Here is a 23,659-nt window from a genome sequence, read left to right on the forward strand (position 1 = left end):
GTCCCTAGAGAGCCATTCAGACTAAACAATATTAAAGGCAGGAAACTCGCTCCTAGTAGCATGCTTGCAGGAAAACTTTTTCCATTTCAAAATGGGAGTTAAAAACAGAAACTCCATCCTCCAGGCTTGTTTTCTTCTTATATAAAAGAATTAGCAACTCAGATAACTTAAAGCAGCTTTGTCTACTCGGAGCACTGCCCGACAGAACCCATAACCAAAAGGTGGTAAAGTGCCTTAGAGAAATGGTCCAAAACAGAAAATAATGCCAAGTGCATGCTTAAAAAATCACATATGTAGAAATCAGTAGAGGGAGGATTTAGGGGAGAACTAGGCAGAATTTCTAACCATATGCTCCACCCCCCTGCCCCATCGCTATGGGCCTTCAGATATTCTTAGAAATCTGAAGTCACACAAATAGGGGTGGGGTGAGGGGTGGAGGTTGGTGGGAGTGCACAGAATAAGACTAGCAGGCCAACCAGTAGAATTGGGGTGGGGCACAGAAAGGAAACAGCATTGGAAGGGGTCAAGGTCAGAAAAGGGTTGAGAAACACTGGAATAGAGAACAGCTGTGATTTAATTTTATTCAGCACACATTCCCTGTGCACACACTAGATCCAATCGGTATACAGTATGGTCATGTACTCAGTCAGCGTTAACGGACTATACTGGGAGCTGTGCATGGGTGCCATGGCCCAGCTGCAGCCTTAGATGTGTGATGTTCTTTCTATTTCCTCTCAGTTCTCCAAGGGCTGCTCAGGTTTGCTTGTGACCCTCAGCGCAGTGCCATGCTCAGGGGTTACTCCTGGCTCTGCACTCAGGAATTACTCCTGGCAGTGCTTGGGGGACCATATGGGATGCCGGGGAACTGGATTTTGGGGTCCAGTTCCAGGGAGAGTGGTTCTTTTGTGTGATTTGCTAGTTGGGGTTAGTGAAAGTAGAGAGGGTCCATTTTGGAAGATGCAGTCAGAGGAAGCTTAAGGCTGGGAGGAAACTCCCTTCTTCCCCCATGCTGTGATATCATTTTGTGTAAGTACTTGAGGCTTCTAAAGTCCTCTGTGACCATAGCTGGCTTCATGCAGTGGAACAGCCGGATTCATGCAAGAGCCTTAGGTTTGATCCCTAGCGTTGATGGCTCCCCAAGCACAGCTGGGAGTAGCCTGAGTACAGCCGAGTATGGCTCTCCCCCAAGCCGAGTATGGCTCTCCCCCAAGCCGAGTATGGCTCTCCCCCAGCCCCAAGATCCTGTCTTCCAAATATCAGGATCTCTGCACTGATAGCTCAATGTTGTCAGCAATTGCTGAGCTGCAGACAAAGATGTGGGGGTAGCCATTGTTGCCAAGTCCATCCTCATCCGGCTGAAGTGACTGCCCAGGCATTTAAAGGGCCAGCACCCCACCTTTCCTCTCCCCACCTTTCCTCCTGATTCTTTTCCCTCTCTTTCTTCTTATAGAGTCAGATATATTAACGTTTTTGTATAGGTGGGAAAAATTATAAAGTAACCAAAAAATCCCAGAGGAAGACCAGAAAAGACCTGAAAATACTATAGGCTGTATACCTCAGGTCAGTTCTGGGCACACAGAGTCTACAACAATAAAAACAAATCGAAAAAAATGAAAGGTAAATGCAAGAAGTAGCAAATCTTAAGAAAATCAGAGAATTGATTTCTACAATTATTCAATTGAAATGTCCTGTTTTCAAGAAACATGAACAGATGCACTGTTTAACCTTTTTAGGGGGCTTAGGTTCACAACTGGGAGTGCTGGGGATACTCCTAGCATGGTGCTCAGGGATTCTCAGTGTGCTTAGGGGACCATCTGATGCTAGGAATTGACCTTGGGGTCAACCCCCAAGTATGTACAGCCTGTGCCAGCCCTTTGAGTCATTTCTTGACCCCTATGTGGCCCATTTATTTACTTGTGATTTTTGGGCCTCTCTTAGTGGTGCTCGGGAACTACTCCTAGTTCTATGCATTGGAGTCTCTCCTGGTAGTGCTCAGGGGATCATGTGGTGCCAGCGCATAGGACACATTTATTTATTTATTTATTTATTTATTATTTAATTATTTTATTTTATTTTATTGAATCACCTAGAGATATAGTTACAAGCTTTCATGTTTGAGTTACAATCTCACAATGATCTAACATCTATCTCTTCACCAGTGCACATTCCCCACCACCGATATCCCCAGTTTGCTCCCACCCTTTCCTACCCTCACACTGCCTCCATGGCAGGCAATTTCCCCCATACTCTCTCTCTCCTTTTGGGCATTGTGTTTTGCAATACAGATACTGAGAGCTTATCATGTTTGGTCCTTTATCTACTTTCTGCTCACATCTCCCATCCCGAGCAATTCCTCCAACCATCATTTTCTTAGTGATCCCTTCTCTATTCCAGCTCCCTTCTCCCATGGCTCATGAGGAGGGGTTCCTACTATAGAGCAATCCTCCTGGCCCTTGTATCTACTGTCCTTGGGTGTCAGCCTCATGTGATGTTATTCTATACTCCTCAAATAAGTGCAGTCCTCCTATGTCTGTCCCTCTCTTTCTGACTCATTTCACTCATCATGATGCTCTCCATGTCTATCCACTTATAAGCAAATTTCATGACTTTATGTCTTTTAACAGCTGCATAGTATTCCATTGTATAGATGTACCAAAGTTTCTTTAACCAGTCATCTGTTCTTGGGCACTCGGATTGTTTCCAGATTTTGGCTATTGTGAACAGTGCTGCAATGAACATAGAGGTACAGATGTCATTTCTACTGTGCTTTTTTGCATCCTTGGGATATATTCCCAGAAGTGGTATTGCGGGGTCATATGGAAGCTCAATTTCTAGTTTTTGGAGGACTGTCCACATTGTTTTTCCAGAAAGGCTGGACCAGTTGGCATTCCCACCAATAGTAAAAGAGCGTCTCTTTTTCCCTACATCCATGCAAGCACATTTCCCTCTATGTACCTTTTGTTCTTTTGAATGTGTGCCGGTCTTTGTGGTGTGAGATGATATCTCATTGTTATTTTGATTTGCATCTCCATAATGATTAGCAGTGTGGAGCATTTTTTCATGTGCCTTTTGGCCACTTGTATTTCTTCTTTGAGGAAGATTCTGTCATTTCTTCTCTCCACTTTTTGATGGGGTTGGAGGTTTTTTCTTGTACAATTCTACTAGACAATGGGACAACAGTGATACAGTGCTACAATTCTACTAGTGTCCTAGATATTAATCCCTTTTCATATGGGTATTGGGTAAATATTCTTTCCCATTCTGTGGGCTCTCTCTGTATTTTAGTCACTGTTTCTTTTGAAGTGCAGAAGCTTCTTAGTTATATAGTCCCATTTGTTTATGTTTGTTTCTCCTTGCTTGGTCAGTGATGTTTCATCCTTAAAGATGCTTTTAGCTTCAGTGTCATGGAAGGTTCTGCCTACATTTTCCTCTATGTACCTTATGGATTCATGTCTGATATTAGGGTCTTTAATCCAGTTTGATCTGACTTTTGTGCCTGGTATTAGACAGAGGTCAGAGTTTATTTCTTTGCAGGTAGCTATCCAGTTTTCCCAGCCCCACTTGTTGAAGAGGCTTTCCTTGTTCCACTTCACATTTCTGCTCCTTTGTCAAAGATTAAGTGATCATATATTTGGGAGTCTGTGACAAAATATTTAACTCTGTTCCATTGGTCTGTGGGTCTGTTTCTAGCCCAACACCATACTATTTCAATTACTATGGCTTTGTAGTACAGTTTGAATTTGGGGAAGGTGATGCCACCTATCTTCTTTTTCCCAAGTATTGCTTTAGTTACTTATGGGGACTCATTATTCCATGTGAATTTCAGGAGTGTTTTGTCTATTTCTTTAAAAATGTCATGGGTATCCTGATAGGGACCACATTAAATTTGTATAGTGCTTTGGGTAGTATTGCCATTTTGATAATGTTAATCTTCTCTATCCATGAGCAGGGATGTGTCTCCATTTTCTAGTGCATAAGACTCATTTAAAGAAAAAAGTAATCAATAGAAACTGTTCCCTGAAAAAAGTTCTGATGGCAGCTACACTAGACAGAACTTTAAACCAGCAGTCCTAAGGATGTCAAAGGACTAAAGGAAAACCTAGAGAATGTCAGAAAAATGGTGGATAAGCAAAATGTTGCTATTTTTCAATTGCAGCATTTTTATGATACATTATTCTTTTGGTTTTATTGTAGGTAGTTTATTATTTCAGTTTTGCTTTCTTCTGTGACTTAAGTGTTATTAATAATTGTGTTCCTTTATTCTTTGCTTTGTTATCCTGGTCCTAATATTTTACCATCGTGCAGAAACTCCTGTATCATGTTCCTTGAGACTTTTCTAGCAACACTGCCTTGGGCATAAAGAAAGACCTAATCCTTAGCATAACCCCAATATTTAATTTTATTTGAAGAATATTAATTTATTTGTCTTTTTAAAAAGTATATTGTTTCATAATACTATACAAGAAGATAAAAAGAAAAGGAATATTTTCCCTGATATATAAAAAATACTACATAACAGGGGCCAGAGAGATTTTATAGCAGGTAGGGCGCTTACCTGCATGTAGTCAAGCCAGATTTAATATCCCGCTCCCCAGATGGTTCCCTGAGCATTGTCAGGAATGATCCATGAGTTCAGAGTCTGGAGTAAGTCTTGATCACCCCCCCAAAAAAATGAAGACATACAGTCGGTCAAAAGGAATCTAGAAAAAATGCTCTGTATCACTTACTATTGGGAAAATGTAAATTAAAACAACAATGAGATATTATTTTACACTAGCGGGATGGTGTAAGGTGCCACACACAAATGACCAGTGTTGGTGTGGATGTGGAAAAAGGGACAATCTTCGTTCATTGCTAGTGAGAATGTTGACTGATCCAGCCTTCTGGGGAAAAAAAAATAAGGACATGTCTCAAAAAACTAGGAATTGACCTTCCATATGACCCAGCGATTCTACTTCTTAAGATCTATCCCAAGGGCCCCAAATGCTACTCATTGCACACTATTCACAGTAACATGTTGCATAACATTGTTTTCTCCTTGCTCCTCTCGCAGAAAGTTTAGATTTATTGAGCTACTCCCACAACAGTGCTCCTGAGGCACACCCAATTCCATCAGACACTAATAATCTCATATTTATCTTCTCTTTCCTTTATGCCACTTGCATGGTTTGGCAATGTTCTTTTTGTATAGACACAGGAAGACAGTTGATGCTATGCTTTTGTACCATGGAAGTTAATTGACTCCAAATAATATTTACTCCTGGGCATCTGTCATATTTACTTGACTTAAGCATAGGTTACTCTTACTTCCTAACACCCCCAAAAGGAGGGTCAAGATGGAGGGACTAGATGAGAACTAGGAGGACTCTGAGGAGAGGAGGATGATGGAACTATGATTACTGGGACTACGAGCAAAACTACAACTATGATTATGCTGTAAGGAGAGAGATAAGACTACACTGGGAGGAGAGAGTAATAAATTGACTACCAGCCAGCCTGGGACCCTGTTTCTCCATTTCCCCGGTCCTTTGTCCATCACCGTGGGCCAGCCAAGGGAATTGTTCTCTGCCACCGAACATTTGAGTCTTGCACATCCATGCTTTCTTTTTTTTTTTTTAATTAATTTTTTAAATCGAATCACCTTGTGGAAAGTTACAAGGCTTTCAGGTTTAAGTCTCAGTTATACAATGCTCAAACACCCATCCCTTCATCAGTGCACATATTCCACCACCAAGAATCACAGCATACCTCCTCCCCCATCCCCCACCTCCCAACCCATGCTTTCTTTTGGAAACTCACTATAGCAAAAATATGGCATGCGCGTGCGTGCACGTGCACGCACATACACGCACACACATTGGAATATTACTCAGCTGCTGTTAGATGAAATCATGCAATTTGCTGCTCTGTGAATGGATCTGGAGAGTTGTTATGCTGAGTGAGGTTGGAAGGAGAGGGACAGATACGTAATGATCTCCCTCATATGTGGGACTTAACCATAGTGGGGGGGAATAACAAATGCCCAAAGGCAACATAAGGTGAGCACAAGTTTTCAGTAGAAAGCTTATGGTGTGTATCTGTGTGTGTGTGAGGGGTGTGTGTGTGTGTGTGGAGGGGGGCTTGGAGGGTGATGAAGAAGAGATAGGATGGAGATAACACTGGGACAGTGGTGGAGGGAAGTGACACTGTTGGAAGGTGTGGTTCTGGAATGTTTTGTGCATGAGATCTTAGTTTTGTAAACCATGGTGCCTAACAAAAATTCTAGGGCTGGGGAGAGAACTCAAAGGGCTGGATTATATGCCTTGCATAGAGAGGCCCCCAAGTTCAATGTCAGGACACATGTGATACCCCAAGTTCCACTGTATATAGCTCTGGTGACACCTAGCACTGCATTCCTGGGCTGAGTACTAATGGGAGTAAGTCCCAGGTTTCTTGAGAACAGATTGAGGGTCCCCCCTTACCATTTCTAAATCTGTTACAGGAAAAAGGATCATAGTTACATGTCCTGTGATGCTCTTGTTATAGGTGTTCCAGGACTTGGGGACTGAAGTCTTGTCTGGAGCGGCCAGAGGCTACAACATATGTCTTTTTGCCTATGGACAGACAGGCTCTGGGAAGACATACACCATGCTGGGAACCCCAGTGAGTATTAGCATTGGGATGCTGCGTCTTGTTTTGTTTTTGTTTGGGGGGCACATACAGCAGTACTCAGGGCTTACTCCTGCCCTTCACTCAGGGACCACTCCTGGTGGGGCTTGGAGAACCATGTAGGGTGATGGAGATCGAACCAGGTTCAATCTCAAGACAAGACAAGCATACAAGACAAGCCCTGTACCTGCAGAATTATCACTTCGGCTCTGGGGTGCAGTATCTTATGCCATTGCCAGCCTGATTCTTGCCATTGAGAAAGAGAATGTGAGTTCCATAGTTGCATTAGTAGACCTGCTTTTTTTAAGTAAGAATGGCTTTCTCAGCACTTTAGCTGTAAACAAAATAATTTAGATCTACTTTATTAAACCCTGATGAATTCTACAATTTTTAACTCCCTTTGATGAAACAGACCTTATGAATCTTGATTTGCTGAATATTAATTTCTCATACCGTTTCTAAGTCCATCAATTGAAGCTTTTTAATACAGTTGGCATAGAGAAGAACCCTCACTGAATAGTGAGTGTTTGCTAGGACTGTACATAAATAGGGCTACTTCTATTAAACTTGAGTTTTAGAAATAGACATTGGGACTGAAGCTTTCAAAAGTTTCATCACTTTAGTAAGTCTTCCTTGATGATGAAAATTAGAGGGGTAGAGTTCCTCAGAATATCTCTTTGTGGAGCTGAAGAGATAGCATGGCTGTTAAGACACTTGCCTTGCATGCAGTAGATTGGCATAATCTCTGGTACCACGTATGGTTCCCTGAGCACTGCCAGGAGTGATTCTTGAGCACAGAGTCAGGAGTAATCCCTGAGTACTGCCTGATACGGTCCCCCACCAATTAAAAATTCTTTTGGGATTCGAATAATGGTGGTGGGAAGGTGTAATGGTGGTAGAATTGGTGTTGAAATGTTGAATATAAACAATTATTGTGAAGAACTTTATGAAAATAAAATTAAAAATTAAAAAAAAAGTAATGTGGAGTTCATGCCCGCTTCAGTCAGCTTAATCAGTGGCTGAATGAATAGCAGTAGTCCTACATTAAAAAAAAAATCTTTTGGGAAGTGGGGGGGGGCGCATACCAAGCAGTGCTCAGGCCTTACTCTTTGCTCTGTGCTCAGGAATCACCCCTGATAGTGTTTAGGAGATAATATGCACTGCCACAGATCGAAGCAGGGTCAATCATGTGTGACACAAGCTCCTAAATCCCCATCCTGTCTTTGTGACCTCAAGAATACCACTTTGTACACTGGTGAGATGTACTGGTGGGGCAGGTTTTGAGTGATACTCTCCATATCACTTCTCCGGGACACTGTTCTTTCTGAAAGGTTCTCCCTCTTTTGTCAGTCCAGCTTATATCTTACTTTACCCATGTGCAGTCTCTCATATTTAAAATATGAAAAGAAGAAAATGTTCACTAGACCAGGGAGACAAAGCTTGTATCCTAAGTATAAATTCTAAGATGAATGAAGATGCCACTCCTCATCAATGTATATTCGGAATCCTGGCATACACCAGGCTCTCTGGGGGTAGAGAGTTGAAGCCGGCCTCTAGTGCATTCACTGTGCTAAAGTGGATCTATCTGAGAAGGCTGCCCCTTCCGGGTCTATAAGTGGGTGCCTGAGTTTGCCAGCTGCTTCTCCCTCCCTTTGTGGGTTGGTTCTGCCCCTCCTGTGGCACAGTCCCTCCTGAAGTCCCCTGATTGCCTGGGCACATGGTCATTAGCAGACCCCCAGTGCCTGGGGTGACGGGGCTTAGAGAAGAGAGTTGGTGCCAGTCACTGGGCCGACGAGGCTTCCTGGGCACTGGGCAGAGCAACTCCATGCTGAACGTAACATTTCCCTTCCTTCTGTTCTCCAGGCATCTGTTGGGTTGACACCTCGGATTTGTGAGGTACAGAGTTTCTTCTCACTGGATCCTTTCCAAGTAGGTCTCCTTTGTTCAGACCCTCCAATAAGACCCCAACCCTCTGGTTTGTGCAGGGCCTCTTCAGCACAGAGGAAGACTGCCCCCCACAGCGGTCCTCCTCCAGGATAAAAGTAAGGTAAGAACCTATTGGACCTCCTGTGTTTCTGCTCCCAATTATGACATGTTAAGATGTCTTCTTGTTGCTTTCAAAGTTATCTATGCTCTGAAAACAGAAAAATCTTACAGGGGTTAGAGACATAGCACAGCAGGTAGGATGCTTGCCTTGCACATGGTTGACCTAGGTTTAATATCTGGCATTCCATATGGTCCCCCCAAGTACCCCCAGGAGTAATTTCTGAGTGCAGAGTCAGGAGTAGCCCTGAGTATCTCTGGGTATGACCCAGAAAAGTGCCCTTACTTGTTGTACTATCACTATGACCCGAATATCATTTTTTAATTTTTATTCATTTAATTTTTGCTTTTTGGGTCAACCCAGCAATGCTCAGGGGTTACTCCTGGCCTCTGCACTTAGGAATTACTCCTGGCAATGCTTGGGGGACCATATGGGATGCCGCGGATTAAGCCTGGTTTGGCCACATGCAAGGCAAACGTCCTACTTGTTGTACTGTTCTTCGTCCCTGCAAATATTCCTTTTTTAAAGCTAAATGATTTTTATGAACACTATTTTTAAGTTTGCAAAATAAAAATCACAAGCTTATATTTTGTGTGTATATTGTGTGTATAGTTTGTATATATTTTGTGTGCGTGTGTGTGTATTTAAGAAAGAGAGAGATATCATATTAAAATGTCTTATAGAGGGGCTGGAGCGATAGCACAGCGGGTAGGGCGTTTGCCTTGCACGCGGCCGACCCGGGTTCGATTCCCAGCATCCCATATGGTCCCCTGAGCACCGCCAGGGAGTGATTCCTGAGTGCAGAGCCAGGAGTAACCCCTGTGCACCGCCAGGTGTGACCCAAAAAAAAGCAAAAAAAAAAAAAAAAAAAATGTCTTATAGAGCATGAAATCTGGGAACTGCTATTCTCACACAGCTGGGTTCTGGGCCTTGAACTGCAGCCCTCTGAGCTATGAGCAGGGGGAGAAAGGGTTGGAGAAGAAGGTGCATATTGTTCAGCTGAGAACTGAAGTCTTTTGGGGGCAGGGGTCTGTTGTTGTCCACAGATAGCCTTTGTGTTCTTGGTGTTTTGGTGAGGAAGAACATTTATGAGAAACATGCTTTACTTAACAAAGAATTGTATCTGTTTTATTTGCTTAAAAATTTTTTTTGGGGGGAGCACATGTTATGGTATATAGGGGCCATTTCCCAGTTCTGTGCTATGGAGTCATTCTGGTGGTGCTCAGGGGACTGTGTGATGCTGGGACTTGAACTCAGTTCTCAAATTCAGAGCAGGTACTCATTCCTTTGAGCAGTCTCTTTGGCCCTATATTATTATTGTGTGAAGGGGGGAGGGTTGGGTCATATATGACAGTATTTTTTTTTTGGTGACTTTTGTGACTTTTTTGGAGGGGGGTGTCACACCTGGTAATGCTCAGGAATTCCTCCTGGCTCTGCACTCAGGAATTACTCCTGGTGGTGCTTGGGAGACCATATGGGATGCCGGGGATTGAACCTGGGTTGGCGCATGTAAGGCAAACGTTCTCCCCGCTGTACTATTGCTCTGGCCCATATTCAACAGTATTTGATGCTTATTACTGGCTCTGTACTCTGGGATTATTCCTGGGGGTGAGGGGAAACCTTATGTGATGCTGGGGATCAAACCAAGGTCACCTGTGCGCAAGGCCAACATCTTACATTCTACACTATTTCTCTGGCCCTTCCATTACTTTGTGGCTGTGGCCTTTCATATAAGTTCACAGAACAGCATAATTCCAAGATCATCTTTTAAAACCACTTCAAAAAATAAGCTCAGGACCAGAGAGATAGTACAAGATTAAGGCGCTTATCTTGCTTATTGCTGACCCTGGTTTGAGCCTCAGCACCCAGGAATGATCCCTGGACACAGAGCCAGGAGTGAGCCATGAAGACTACTGAGTTTGACCTCCAAACCAAAAAAAAAAAGAATAAATAAATCAAAATATAATAAGATAAAGAAGAAAGCTAGGGGAGGGGCTGGGGACATAGCTCAGGGGACTGGAGTTCAAGGCCTGGAGCTCAGTACCTGGCACTACACAGTCCCCAGGGCACCACCAGGTATAGCCCTGCAGACTCTTGAGCACCGAAGTGTTGATTCAGGTCACCCTCAGCAGTGCTGGACCCAAGTAGCATCACATCACTGGGCCCAGTCACTAAACCATTTAGGTTCATTACACTGAGTATTTTCAGGAGTGGCTCCTGGATCCCCTGAACATCTTTTGGGAGGCCCTGAAATATAATGGAGTAGGAACTGAGGAGATAGCACAAAGGGCTGAAGCACATGCTCTACATGTGGGGGTCTTGGGTGTGATCCCCAGCACTGAATGTCCCCTGGCTGAGCCAATGTGGCCCCACAACAGCTTGCCAGGAATGAGCCTGTAGGTATTACTAGCTGTGCAATACCACACCAGCCCCCAAATCTAGGACTTTCTGGGGGGCAGATCCATAGTATAGCAAGTAGACCAGGTTTAATCCCCAACATCTCTTATGGTCCCCATATCTCTTACATGGTCCCCATGTACCACCAGAAATAATTCCTGAGTGTAGAGCCAGGAGTAACTTCTGAGCACTCCCAGGTGTGGCCCCCAAAAGAAAAAAATCTAGGACTTTCTGATTCGTGGCTTACTAGTTTCCCCATGTTTTTCAAAACCTAGCTATGGTGGCTTTATAAAAAAAAAATCCAACTTGGAAAAGATGTTACCGTTACTTGCAAATCTAATCATGTTCTTTTTTTCTACATGTCTGTAGTTTTCTAGAAATCTATAATGAGCGAGTACGAGATCTGTTGAAGCAATCGGATCAAAAAAAGTCCTATACTCTGCGGGTCAGGGAGCACCCGGAGATGGGACCCTATGTACAAGGTGAGCCACTGTGGTTCTAGAGGTGTGAGAACAAGCTAAGGCCCCAGATGCTGATGTCATTAATTTACGCAGCAAATGTATGAGTACTTTCTCTGTGCCAGTTACGGTAGTAGATACCGGATACACACCTACAAATAGGAAGGAAGTCCTGCCCTCACAGGCAGGCTGACAGTCTAGTGGGTGTGAGTCATAAAGTGGAATCACAAATTGTGATAAAGGCTAATAGAAATAAATAGATGCAGCGATGGGCCTGAACACTAGGAGGAAGATGACCCATCTGCCTGGGACAGTTATATATGTCTGTATTTGTGGGTTTGTTTTTTTTTTTTGCGGGGGGGGGGGCGCATCCTTTGCACTGCTCAGGATTTAGACTCCCCATAATGTTTGCGAAAACCATTTGGTGCCAGGGATCAAACCAGAGGCTTCTGCATGTAAAGGCACATTCTAGCCCTTTGCACAATCTCCCCATCATATGAAAAATGGTGTGACAGAGGGAGGAGTGTTTCCTGTCGGAGAAGAAGTATGAGCTTGTTCCCTAGAGGACTTGGTAATCTTAAAGAGCATCTAAAACTTGGTGAGTGTGGGGCAGAGTACCAGGCAACAGTGATATGTAGGGAGTGCTGAGTCCAGCAGGGACACACTGACTCCCAGGTAACTCAGTCTCCTTTTGAGGTATTTTCTTTTTTCACTGATTCTAGAGATGGGCATATGTGGACATATGGAGTGAGGTCTGAGCTACTTTCTCAGATTCTTATATTTGGTGTGTAATACTCTCAGTTTTATTTCATCACATCAGGTCTTGCTCTTATGAAGGTTAGGATGTTTTGTGGAGGAATTTTTTAAAAAATTGAATCATCGTGCAATATAGTTGCAAAGTTTTCATGATTAAGTTCCAGTCATACAATGATCGAACACCCACCCTTCCACCAGTATGCATTTTCCTCCACCAGTATCCCCAGTATCCCTCCCTCCACCCCATCCCAACCCTGCCTCTGTGGCAGGCGCCTTCCTTCTCACTCTTTCTCCACTTTGGGGCATCATAGTTTGCAATACAGATACTAAGTGGCCATCATATTTGGTCCTTAGTCTACTTTCAGCAAACATCTCAACATCCCAAGCAGCCCCTCCAACCATCATTGACTTAGTGGTTCCTTCTCCATCCCAACTGCCTTCTCCCCCAGCACATGAGGCAGGCTTGCAAACCGTGGAGCGATCCTCCTGGCGCTTGTCTTTACTGTCCTTGGATGTTAGCCTGATATTATGTTATTTTATATTGTGGAGGAAGTTTTTAACCTTCAGGTCACTCAGTAAGTAGTAACATGAAGGGCTGGAGCAGTAGTACAGTGGGTAGGGTACTTGTCTGGCAGGCTGCTGACAGTCCCCAGCACTGCATATGGTTCCCTGAACCTTGCTAGGAGTGATCCCTGAGCCCAGAACCAGGAGTAAGGCCTGAGCACAGCTGGGTGTGCCCTGTCCTCCCCACTACCTCTAAGTAAAGAATGAACTTGAAATATTCTGCTCCTGTTCCCATAGAAGTACACTAGTTTAAATCCCGGCAAAGAAAGAGACAAAAAAAATCAAGAACTGTTCCCTTTCCTCACCAGGGCATGACCAGTGGAAGACTCCCCAGGGGTGCCCGTCACTGGCGTTACTACCAGTGTCTGTTCCTAAGTGTTCCCCCATCAATGGCAAATCCTGCAAATAGTCACCAAGATACTATGCTTTGTTGGGAGACATTTGGAATTTCCTCTGTAAAACCCTATGAATAGAGACAGGATGGCGGAATCAGGTTCAGTGGGCTGGAGCACATGTTTTGCATGCAGGAGTCCCAAGTATGCCCCCTCCAAAAAAAAAAAAGAAAGAAAGAAGAGGAGAAGAAGAAGAAACTGTGAATATACACATTTGTGTTAAGTGATACTTTGAAGGCAGTGTGTGTTGATGCAGTAATATCACCACTTCAACTTTTAACAATTTTTTAATTTTTTTAAAGTTAATTTTAGTGAGTTAATATAGCTTTCAGGTATTATTGCTTTATACTTACAATGATACTTTACCAGCCCATCACCGGAATCCCTCTACCACTGTGTCAAGGCCCCTTCTGCTCCACTGCTCTGATCTTTTCAGTTTTGGTCCCCTGCTTTGTTTGTAGTATCTCAGGGCTTGTTTCCTTTGGGGGTTGTCTGATCCCTTTTTCTCATTATACTCCACATGTGAATAAGATCATCCACTATTTGTCTTTCCCCCTCTGGAAATTCCCCTTAGCATTATACCCTCCAGTTTAATTCAGGTTGCAGCAAACTGCATAATTTCATCTTTTTTCTTAGCTGAATAGTATTCCATTGTGTCTGTACACCAAATTTCACCATCCACTCTGCACTTGGGCTGTTTCCAGATTCTGACTATTAAATAATGCTATTTTGAACATATATATATGTGTGTGTGTGTATATATGTATATATACATATATCCTTTTGAATTAATGTCTTAGTGCTCTTGGGGTAGATTCCTGGGAGAGGAATCCCTGGGTCTTTTGGGCACTCTATTCTTAATTTTCCAAAAAGTTCGTCTCCACCCTGTTTTCCATAGAGGCTGAGCCAGACATCAGTCCCACCAAGAGTGAATGAGAAAGTCTCTTTTCTAGTACCTTCCCACCAATACTGGTTGTTTTTCAACACCTCCCCTACAACACTGTTCAACACAATTTAATTTTATGTATATTGTGAGTGCAGTAATTGTTGTATCCAAGGTCATAATTCAAATTTATTTTTTTTAATTTTTTTATTGAATCACCGTGAAATAGAGTTACAAAGCTTTCATGTTTGAGTTTTAATCATACAATGATCAAACACCCATCTATCCACCAGTGCACATTTTTCACCACCAATGTCCCCAGTAACCCCCATTCACACCCTTCCCCCTGCCTCTATGGCATACAATTTTCCCCATACTCTCCTTGTACTTTCATAATGAAAATTCCTTTATAGAGAAAATTTAGTGAAATCTGGAAGAAGTTAAGGCATAGTCCCAAAGTTACAGCTGGTGGGAACCTTGCCTAGGAACTAGAAGAGAGGAATGGGATAGATCCCATATTCACCAAGGAGACCTGTGATTAGGGCATCTTTGATCAGCATCATACCTGAATCCCAGAGAAGATATGGGTTACATAAGGTCACATAAGTTGGGTCATATACCCAGCATCATGACTACATTTAGTCCTGTCACAAAAAGAGAATTGAAATCTTGTGGCTCTTTGGAGTACATGAAGTGAACACACAGGCAGAGGGGATGTTTGATAGAAAATGATTCTAGATCAGCAAAACTAACCTCAGGCTCTTTGGGTTACATGTCTGGATTTTCTCAAATCATTACAAATATATGTAGACATTCCTCCCATTTCTTCACAAATGAGCTCAAATAGAGACTCAGCCTGGGAAGTCAGATTTTGTATCATTCCCATTACTGTCCTCTGGTATCATTACAGCAAACTTTTTCTTTGGGTAGGTGGAGCGGCCCCTGTGCCACTCTGCCCTGGGACTTGTCCCAGCAATACTCAGCCTGGTAATGGGTTCTGAAGGATTGACGCTCATCCTGGGGGTGTGATGTTTCTCAGCCCCAATAGTGCAGGACCATATATGAAGACAATATCCAGCAAGGTGGAGTGGGATGTGGCTGAAAGAGGATGTGGGGATGTAGTACCAGGGATTGAACTTGGGGCCTCATGTATGCAAGCCATGCACTTGGCCCTTTCAGTTATCACCCTCGCTCCATTAAAACAAACTTCTAAGCTTTTTAAATTTCAATTAAAAAATTCCCTTCCATTCTTCTTTTCTTGTCACTGTTATTGCAGTGATTAGTGTACCAAGTGAGTACACACTTGGTTGTGATCCTCACATACGTATTTGTAAAATTTGTGTATCTGGCCACAGTGTTTGTGTTGCTGTTGTTTTGCTTTTTTAGTTTCTTTTGTTTTTAGACCATACCCAGCAATATTAAGGGCTTACTTCTGGCTCTGTGCTCAGAGATCATATCTGGCAGTGCTCAGAAGAGCATATGGGGTGCTGGGGGATGAACCCAGGTCTGCCATATGCAAGGCAAGTGCCTTACCTGTTTATCTATCGCTCTTGCCCCTTTTTTGTGTATTTAAGTCGCAATGTTCACACACACACACACACACACACACACACACACACACACACACACATACACCCTGCATTGTCTCTGTCTCCTGAGATTCCAAATAGTAGTGCTACTGGGATCACGCTCAGGGACTGTGCCAGGGATCAAATTGGCATCATGCTTGCAAGGCAAGAGCTTTACCACTGAGGTATTCCTGGGGCCCTAAACATAATTTTTTTTCACCTCTATTATCTGCCTGTCTGCTTATCTCTGTCTATAACTATATTTAACTCTATATCTGTCTTTCCATCTGTCCCAACTGTCTCCAGGCTTATATGTTGTATGACTATGATTCCAAAGTGGGAAGTGGTTTCTCATTTCTGGTTTGAAACCAATTTTACAGGAATTTATTGAATCTCTACCAGAGGCCTATATAATACAAGCTAATATGGGAATATATAATAGAAATATGAAAATCCTATAAAAAACATTGAAAAAACTTACAGTTCCAGGTCAGAATTGTGAAATGAGAGGCTAATGAATTCTGACATAAAGAGGGCTGAGCTCAGAGCACGCAGAAGAAGTTGCTGAGTATAGGGTCTAAAGCAGCAAATCTCAGTTACTGGTCCACAGGCTGGTGCAGGTCCACAGGTGTAGACTGTTTGAAGAGTGCTGGGCTATAATGATATCTAAGCGAGACAAGACAGGTGCGCTTGCTTTTACATTTATTGCAACATAAAGCTAAAGGTATGAAGTGAGGGGTGTTGGAGGTGACTCTGAAGAAAAATTATTTTGTAGTTTCTATGTATTCTCAAACTGCAAATATAAGATTTTTTTCTTTTTTACCTTTTCAATTCTTGCACTTTCCCCCACTGTCTTTCTGTACTGACTTCTACTACTTACTAAGAATTGTAGCAGGGGAAACTTCAAACTTTTGCCATTAACTTTTACCATGTTGTTTGCAGTAGTTTGTTTTTAATAAATATTCTGTGTTGGAATGATATATGCCTGAAACCCAATCATGAATAACTTTTTAATTTCATGGTGAATAAATGCATTTTCTTAAATGTAGGAGTACTGCGATTTATTCAGCCACTCATTAAGCTGACTGAAGCAGGCATGAACTCCACATTACTTTCTTTAAAATTTTTTGATTGAATATCCGTGAAATGGACAAAGCTGTTCACAATTGAGTTTCAGTCATACAGTGATCCAGCACCCATGCCTCCACCAGTGTACATTTTCCACCACCAGTGTTCCCTGTTTCCCTCCCACAATCCCCCAACACCCCACCCTCCACCCTCAGCCTCCCTCTATAGGAGGCACTATCCTTCTTGTTCTCTCTCTCCTATTCCTTTTGTGCATTATGGTTTGCGATACAGGTACTATGAGGTTATCATGTTTGTTCAGAGCATTCAGTAATTTTGTCCGAATGGTAAGGCTGGAGTAGCTTTTTAATGGGTGGCAGCTTTGGGGTGTGGATGTGACTGCTGAGGCTTCTGGAAGTACAGGGAGGTAGGGAGAGGTAGCCCATCGCGACCCCAAGAAAACCTGGAGATTTCAGTTACAAAATCTGCATATCAGAATTTTCAACAGATTATGTCTCAGTGAGGTCCATCCTGAAACGGTGGAGTCAGGCCAGATGTATGGCCGCAATTTTGGGTTGTAGAAGTAAGAGGCTGCAGAGGGCTTTGCTGGGGGTTTTGCTTGGGTAGGTACCAGGCTGACCTTTCCCCTCCCATTTATCCTGGTCTGTTCAGCCTTGTGCGGGTGTGAGATTAACTGTGGTTTTTTTTTTTTTATCTCTTTTGAGACTAAGACTAAATACATTGAAAAAAATTTAAATATTCTATCTTGTTTCTCTCAAACTGTGGCAAAGGATCAGTTTGATTTTATTTCCAATTTTTCACATACCAGTATTTTAATGAGATAAAATAATACTAGAAAATACAAAATAATGCCTTGTTTATAAGCCCAAATTCTTCTATTAAATTAAAAGATATAAAATTATTCTTTTTTATAAAAGTTTTTAATGCTCTCACTATCTACTTACTGCATATCATAGCAATTTGAGAACTGGCCCCAGACCGTGGACCAACTTTGAGTAGTAATGTGTTGACAGATTAATAGAATTTTTTTTCTGAGTGTATTTTTGTTTTTTAAATAATTTTTTAAATTTTGGAGCAGAGTGATAGTATAACAGGTAGGGTTTTGCCTTGAATGTGGCCTATCCAGGTTCAATCCCTGGCATCCCATATGGTCCCCCAAGCACTTGCAGCAGTAGTTCTTGAGTGCTGAGCCAGGACTGGCCCTTGAGCATAGCTGGATGTGACCCAAAAACCTAAAACAGACTAAAACAAAAAGAAAAACAAAAGAATTTTTTTAAACTTTGAAACAAATCAAACTCTTGAAAAAGCTGCTAGTCTTGAGAACTTTTTATTGAATGATTAGAAAGATTTAATTTTGACATTTTGTTTTGTTTTAAGCTCTGTTCAAATTTTTGTTTCTCTTGTGTCACCCGGTCATGTTTACTATGGTGTGACTTCTCATAATTGTAAACTGTGGGATGATAAGGCATGTCAGTTGTGTGTTTTGTATGGCAAACTGAGTCTGCCATTCTCAGCTAAGAGAATGACTAAATGAGATAATAGATGAGAACTGTCATGTACTACATAGAAAACTTGTAACATACTAGTTTTTTTGTTATAACCAGTATAAATTCTAGAATATAATCTCTTTGAAGGTAGATACCTGCATTATCAGAGTCTATAATAGTACCAGACACTTGGCTTCCAGTGAATACTGATTTGATTTAATTATCTGAATAAATTTAACTAAGTTCCCTCATGCTTATCAAATGACATAATATAGGAATGATAAGAATCTAAAGGAAAAGATCAAGTCTTACTAAAGTTTTATGTAATATATTTTTCCCTCCCCTCACAAATTTGATAGGTTTATCTCAACATGTAGTAACCAACTATGAACAAGTAATTCAACTCTTGGAGGAGGGAATAGCAAACAGGTAACAGGTTTGTTTTTCCTGTCCTTCTTTCCAGCCTCATTCTTCTGTCTGTGTGTTCATCTCACTTCAGAGTGAATTGTGAGACTGTCTCTAAAGCGCCCGCCTTCCCCATCAGGAGGCCTTCCTCAGAATAGTACTATATACAGGGTGAGGTGCAGTGACTAAAATTTAGTGGTCTTCTCACCATTAATGAAGCTAAAGTTTGTCCTTGATATAATATTAGGCTGTAAACCCAGAGATTTACCTTGGACATTAGCTTGTAACATACAACTACAATTTTTGACCAAAGGCAAGACTCTCAACTACATTGTCCTCTTCTTAGACCTGATAGAGATAAGAATCAATATAGTGTGAAATATTGTAGAAAACCAATTTTCTTCTAGTTTTTGCATACTGTAAAGGTTACTCTAAAGACTGCTTTGAATCTCCTATGAATAAGCAAATGCGGTAGACTCTCTTAAAAGCTAGTATAAATGGTAACAGCATTCCAATTGTTCTTATCCAGAATGCTGTTAGTATATGCCTGGAAAATGGACCTGTTTTCTTTTAAGAAAAGTATAGGGAAAATTAAGAATTTTCTGTTTTGGGGCCAGAGTGATAGTAGAGTAGGTAGGGGATTTGCCTTTCACGTGGCTGACCTGAGTTCGATTCCTGGCCTCCAAGCACTGCCAGGAATAATTCCTGAGTGCAGAGCCAGGAGTAACCCCTGAGCATCGTTGGGTGTGACCAAAGAGCCAATAAAAGTCTTCTATTTACCCTACTAATAGAATATATGAATGAAAAGAATATAAAGAGACATTAAACTTAATCTTGTGTTCTAAGACACACTGGCTCCTGGTCCTCAGCCGGTCCATTGTGTCTGGATATTTAGGTATCCAGCTTCACCTTTTTCTTTTTATCTTTACATCATTAAACCAGCTTCTAGATTTTGTAGATTTTTGCCTCTTTCTCTAGCTCCTCTGAGGACAGAAGACATTGAGATGGTCTTAAGCTATAGGATGATTGGCAGAGTTAGATAAAAAGAAGATGCTTGTAGTTTTAAGGGCGAACTTTGGAATGATTTTCTAAGAGAGACTACAAATTCCATCTGACTAATAATGATGTTTTTTTTTTTCTTTTGGGGTCACACCTGGCAATGCACAGGGGTTACCTCCTGGCTTTGCACTCAGGAATTACTCCTGGCGGTGCTTGGGGGACCATATGGGATGTTGGGAATTGAACCTGGGTCGGCCATGTGCAAGGCAAATGCCCTATCTGCAAATCGCTCCAGCCCTCTAAGAATGATGTTGTTGTAAATCAATATGTGTTTTAAAGTCCTTTATGGCACTAGAAGATTAATATTCTTTGCTTAATCATGTCTTGTCCTCACTTCCTTTGAGCCTTCTCTAGCAAAATATCTATTCAGCTTGTTTTATTTAAATTATTTCAATGAATATGTCCTGGGAATATTGTTCCAGGTTAATGACACTCTAGTATTCCTCTTTATTTTCATCTTGGATTTTTGCTTCTGTAGTTTCTTAAAAGGATGTTCTGATATGGTTTAATGTGCAGCTGCTGCCCTCCCTTTTATGCTCGCATATCAGTGCCCACATGATGCTTCTCCTCTTCCAACCACTCTTCTTACTAACTGGAGTAAGTATGGATGTTTTATGATTCTCACTGCACAAACTTGGCATTAACATTTCTTGTGCCGTGTTCCTTAAGGGTGGATCTTTAACAGTCCATCGTGCAAAAGCAATTATTGTCCTAATTGTCTTCCTTTTCCATGCAGAATGACAGCAGCTACCCATGTTCACGAGGCCAGCAGCAGATCCCATGCCATCTTCACAATCCACTATACACAGGTTGGTCACCTCTTATTTTTGCTTAGATTTCTCCCTTTCCTCATTCCTTTTGACTGTTTTCTTGTGTTCCCTCCTATATCTCTTCCTTATTTTGGTATAAGATCCTCTTAGACAGGCTCTCCCATGAGGGCAGGAAACTCTCAGTAGCTTGTCAAGTTTTCCGAGAAGGAGAACTAGGCTATAAGATGTTGCGGGGCTGTGAATGTGGCCATGCTTCTGGGAGCTTGGTTTTATATGCCCGCTCCAGCAAATCCATGATCAACGGGATGACATGATACAGTGATCCTCTTAGACAAGCTAATACTGTGTGGTTGACCTACATGGGGTAGAATCATTTTATAAAGACTAATCAATATGCCTTCCATATATATTTTACCTTTAACTAAGTATCTTCACGTTTATCTTATCAGTGGGCAAAAGCCATGAAACATGAAAATTAAGATGAAAATGAACATTATAAGGAAAAAATAGGAGATTCTCTTTCATTATGATAGAATGAGGAGGTCAACAAATTCTATTCCCCAAAAGCAACCTCTATGACCTATAGACCTCTATGAAACTGTCAAAAACAAATAATTTTGTGGTCTGAAAATAGACCAATGGCATATGGTAAATGGAGAAACAATATCTAAGAAAGCTATTGAAGTGCAGGTGAGAGTAATATAGATGTGTGGTACCTTTGCTCTCTTCCCTGCTATACCCCAACTCTACAGTTAAGTAGTTTACTCAGGAAAGTTATGAAAATCAGCAGCTCTGTTGCTTCCATTGCTAGAGGTGTTCACCTGATTTCAAGCATCATCATTTAAAGTAATGGTCTTAGTGGCAGTGACCCATTGGCCTGAGATTTTGGGTCTGTTTCAGGTGATAAATGAACTGGCAAGCTCTCTGGGGATTTGACAGGGCATTCTGGGGAATGCTGTCACCATCAGAGGCCTCATAAAATCCCCATATGTCCTGTATTGATCAGAAGCTGAGCACATATGTAGCAGGGAGTAAGAGAGCCCATATTACTCATCATCTATCTAGCCTGAAAGACTTAATAGTGTGTGTAATATTTTTTTTAAAAAACCAACAACTTAAAAAAAATTTTTAAATGCTGGGACTGGAGCGATAGCATAGAGGGTAGGGCATTTGCCTTATGCGTGGCCGACCCTAGCTCGATTCCCAGCATCCCATATGGTCCCCCAAGCACTGCCAGGAGTGATTCCTGAGTGCAGAGCCAGGAGTAAGCCTTGAGCATTGCCGGGTGTGACCCAAAAAGAAAAAAAAAAATTAAAAATACTTTCCTTGTGATGAGAACTTTTAAGATCTACTCATCAATTTTCAAAAATACTAGATACTATTGTTAACAATACGCAGCACAATATCCTTAGAATTTAACTTATAAGTGAATGCATTAGATTATATTGTTATACTGTTTATCCCAAAGAATATTCTATGTGTTTTGGGTTTTATTTGTTCTTCTGTTTTGGGGTCATATCTGGCAGTGCTCAGGGATTACTCCTGGCATGACTATATGGAATTTCAAGGATTGAACCTGGGTCAACCTTTTGTTTTATGAACCACTCCACTAATACTGAGGGCCTACTCTTGGCAGTGCTCAGGGGTCACTCCCCGGCAGTGCTCAGGGGACCTTGTGGTGCTGGGGATTAAACACTGTGCTCAGCAGGCCTGGGGGTTTGTCCTGGTGATTCTCAGCCAATTCGAATAACCTTGCACATGCCTGACCTGGGGTCGATCCCTGGCATCCTGTATGGTTCCCTAAGCACCACCAAAAGTACTTAGTGCAGAGCAAGGAGTGACCTCTGAGTATTTCTGGGTGTCACACAAATACTTTTTAAAAAATCCATAAAGTTGAAATCAAATAAATTTTTCAGTGCCCCTGCAAATAGGGAAAACTTTGAGAATTTGCATACTTTGTAAAAGTTGGCTTGTTTTGTGGGGAGCATTTTCCACATGCTCAGGGGCTACTCCTGGTTGTTTGCTCAGTGACCTCTGACAGTTCTTAGGAAATAACTTGTGGTGCCAAAGATTCAAACCAGGGCAATCGCCATAGCCACATGCAAGACCAGTACTTTACCCCCTATGCTCTTGCTTTTGCCTCTACTTGTATTTTTCATGAAGTAATGGTGCAAGGCTCACTGAATATATGTCAGGTAAGGCAATATCCTCAACTTCAGAGTACATCAAAATACAGATTTAGAATACAGATTTCTGGAGTGAGTTGGCTAAAAATCTAAAATACCTCTTGTTAGGGCTATCTAGGGGGGAATATTTTTTCCCAATGACAAGCTTTTTGTTTGTTTGTTTGTTCATGGCCACACCAACTGTGCTCAGGGCTTACTCCTGGCTCTGTGCTCAAGGATCACTCCTGGTGGTACTTGGGCGACTATATGTCATAGCTGAGACCGAACTCAGATCCGCCATGGGCAAGACCAAATGCCTTACTGGCTGTACTATCTCTTTGATAATTTTTTTTCTTTTGGGGCCACCCCTTGTGGTGTTTTGGTTTCTCCTGGCTGTATGCTCACTCCTGACAATATTCAGGTGACCATATGCTTTACAAGGGATTGAAACCTTGTAAAGGTTTGTCAGCCATGTACAAGCCTTACCCGCTATCTCTCTAACTCCCAGTGACAAACTAAATGTGTTTTCTCCTTTAGGCGACTATGGAGAACAATCTCCCCTCTGAAACTGCTAGCAAGATCAACCTTGTGGACCTAGCAGGCAGGTAAACAAAGAATTTCAAAGAAATAGGAATCTCTTTCTCAAAGTGACCTTGTTCTTGTCCTTTTTAGAGGAAATAATCTTATTCCAACCTTCTTTCACATTGCTGTCATTCTGACACAATTTCAAAAGAAACATCCTTTGAATGTCAGATTAAGAAAGGTTATTTTCTAAGGTTTGAGCAATTCTTCTCTGTCTGGGGTTCTCTAATTTTAGCTGCCCATTAAAACATTAAAAACTTTACCCTCACTGAGCAAAGGACAGGAGAGAAACTGAGGAGAGGAAATAAGAAGGGGCAGACTGGAGACAATGGGGTAGGGCCCTTGTTGAAATGCAGAACAAACAATTGAAAGCCTGAGATCCAGACTACAACAGC

At 41.9% G+C, this 23,659-nt stretch overlaps 1 protein-coding gene across 1 annotated transcript in view; it reads left to right on the top strand.

Moving 5' to 3' along the window:
* STARD9 (StAR related lipid transfer domain containing 9) overlaps positions 1–23,659 on the top strand; it is a 99,244-nt gene that overhangs the window by 33,325 nt on the left and 42,260 nt on the right. The window contains exons 4-10 of the mRNA XM_004609784.2: positions 6,526–6,642; positions 8,512–8,544; positions 8,634–8,695; positions 11,459–11,571; positions 18,643–18,712; positions 20,484–20,556; positions 23,220–23,287. Of these exons, the coding sequence (XP_004609841.2) occupies positions 6,526–6,642; positions 8,512–8,544; positions 8,634–8,695; positions 11,459–11,571; positions 18,643–18,712; positions 20,484–20,556; positions 23,220–23,287 (536 nt within the window). The remainder of the gene's footprint in view (positions 1–6,525; positions 6,643–8,511; positions 8,545–8,633; positions 8,696–11,458; positions 11,572–18,642; positions 18,713–20,483; positions 20,557–23,219; positions 23,288–23,659) is intronic.

This window comes from Sorex araneus, chromosome 3 (assembly GCF_027595985.1).
Source record: "Sorex araneus isolate mSorAra2 chromosome 3, mSorAra2.pri, whole genome shotgun sequence".
Taxonomy (NCBI): domain Eukaryota; kingdom Metazoa; phylum Chordata; class Mammalia; order Eulipotyphla; family Soricidae; genus Sorex; species Sorex araneus.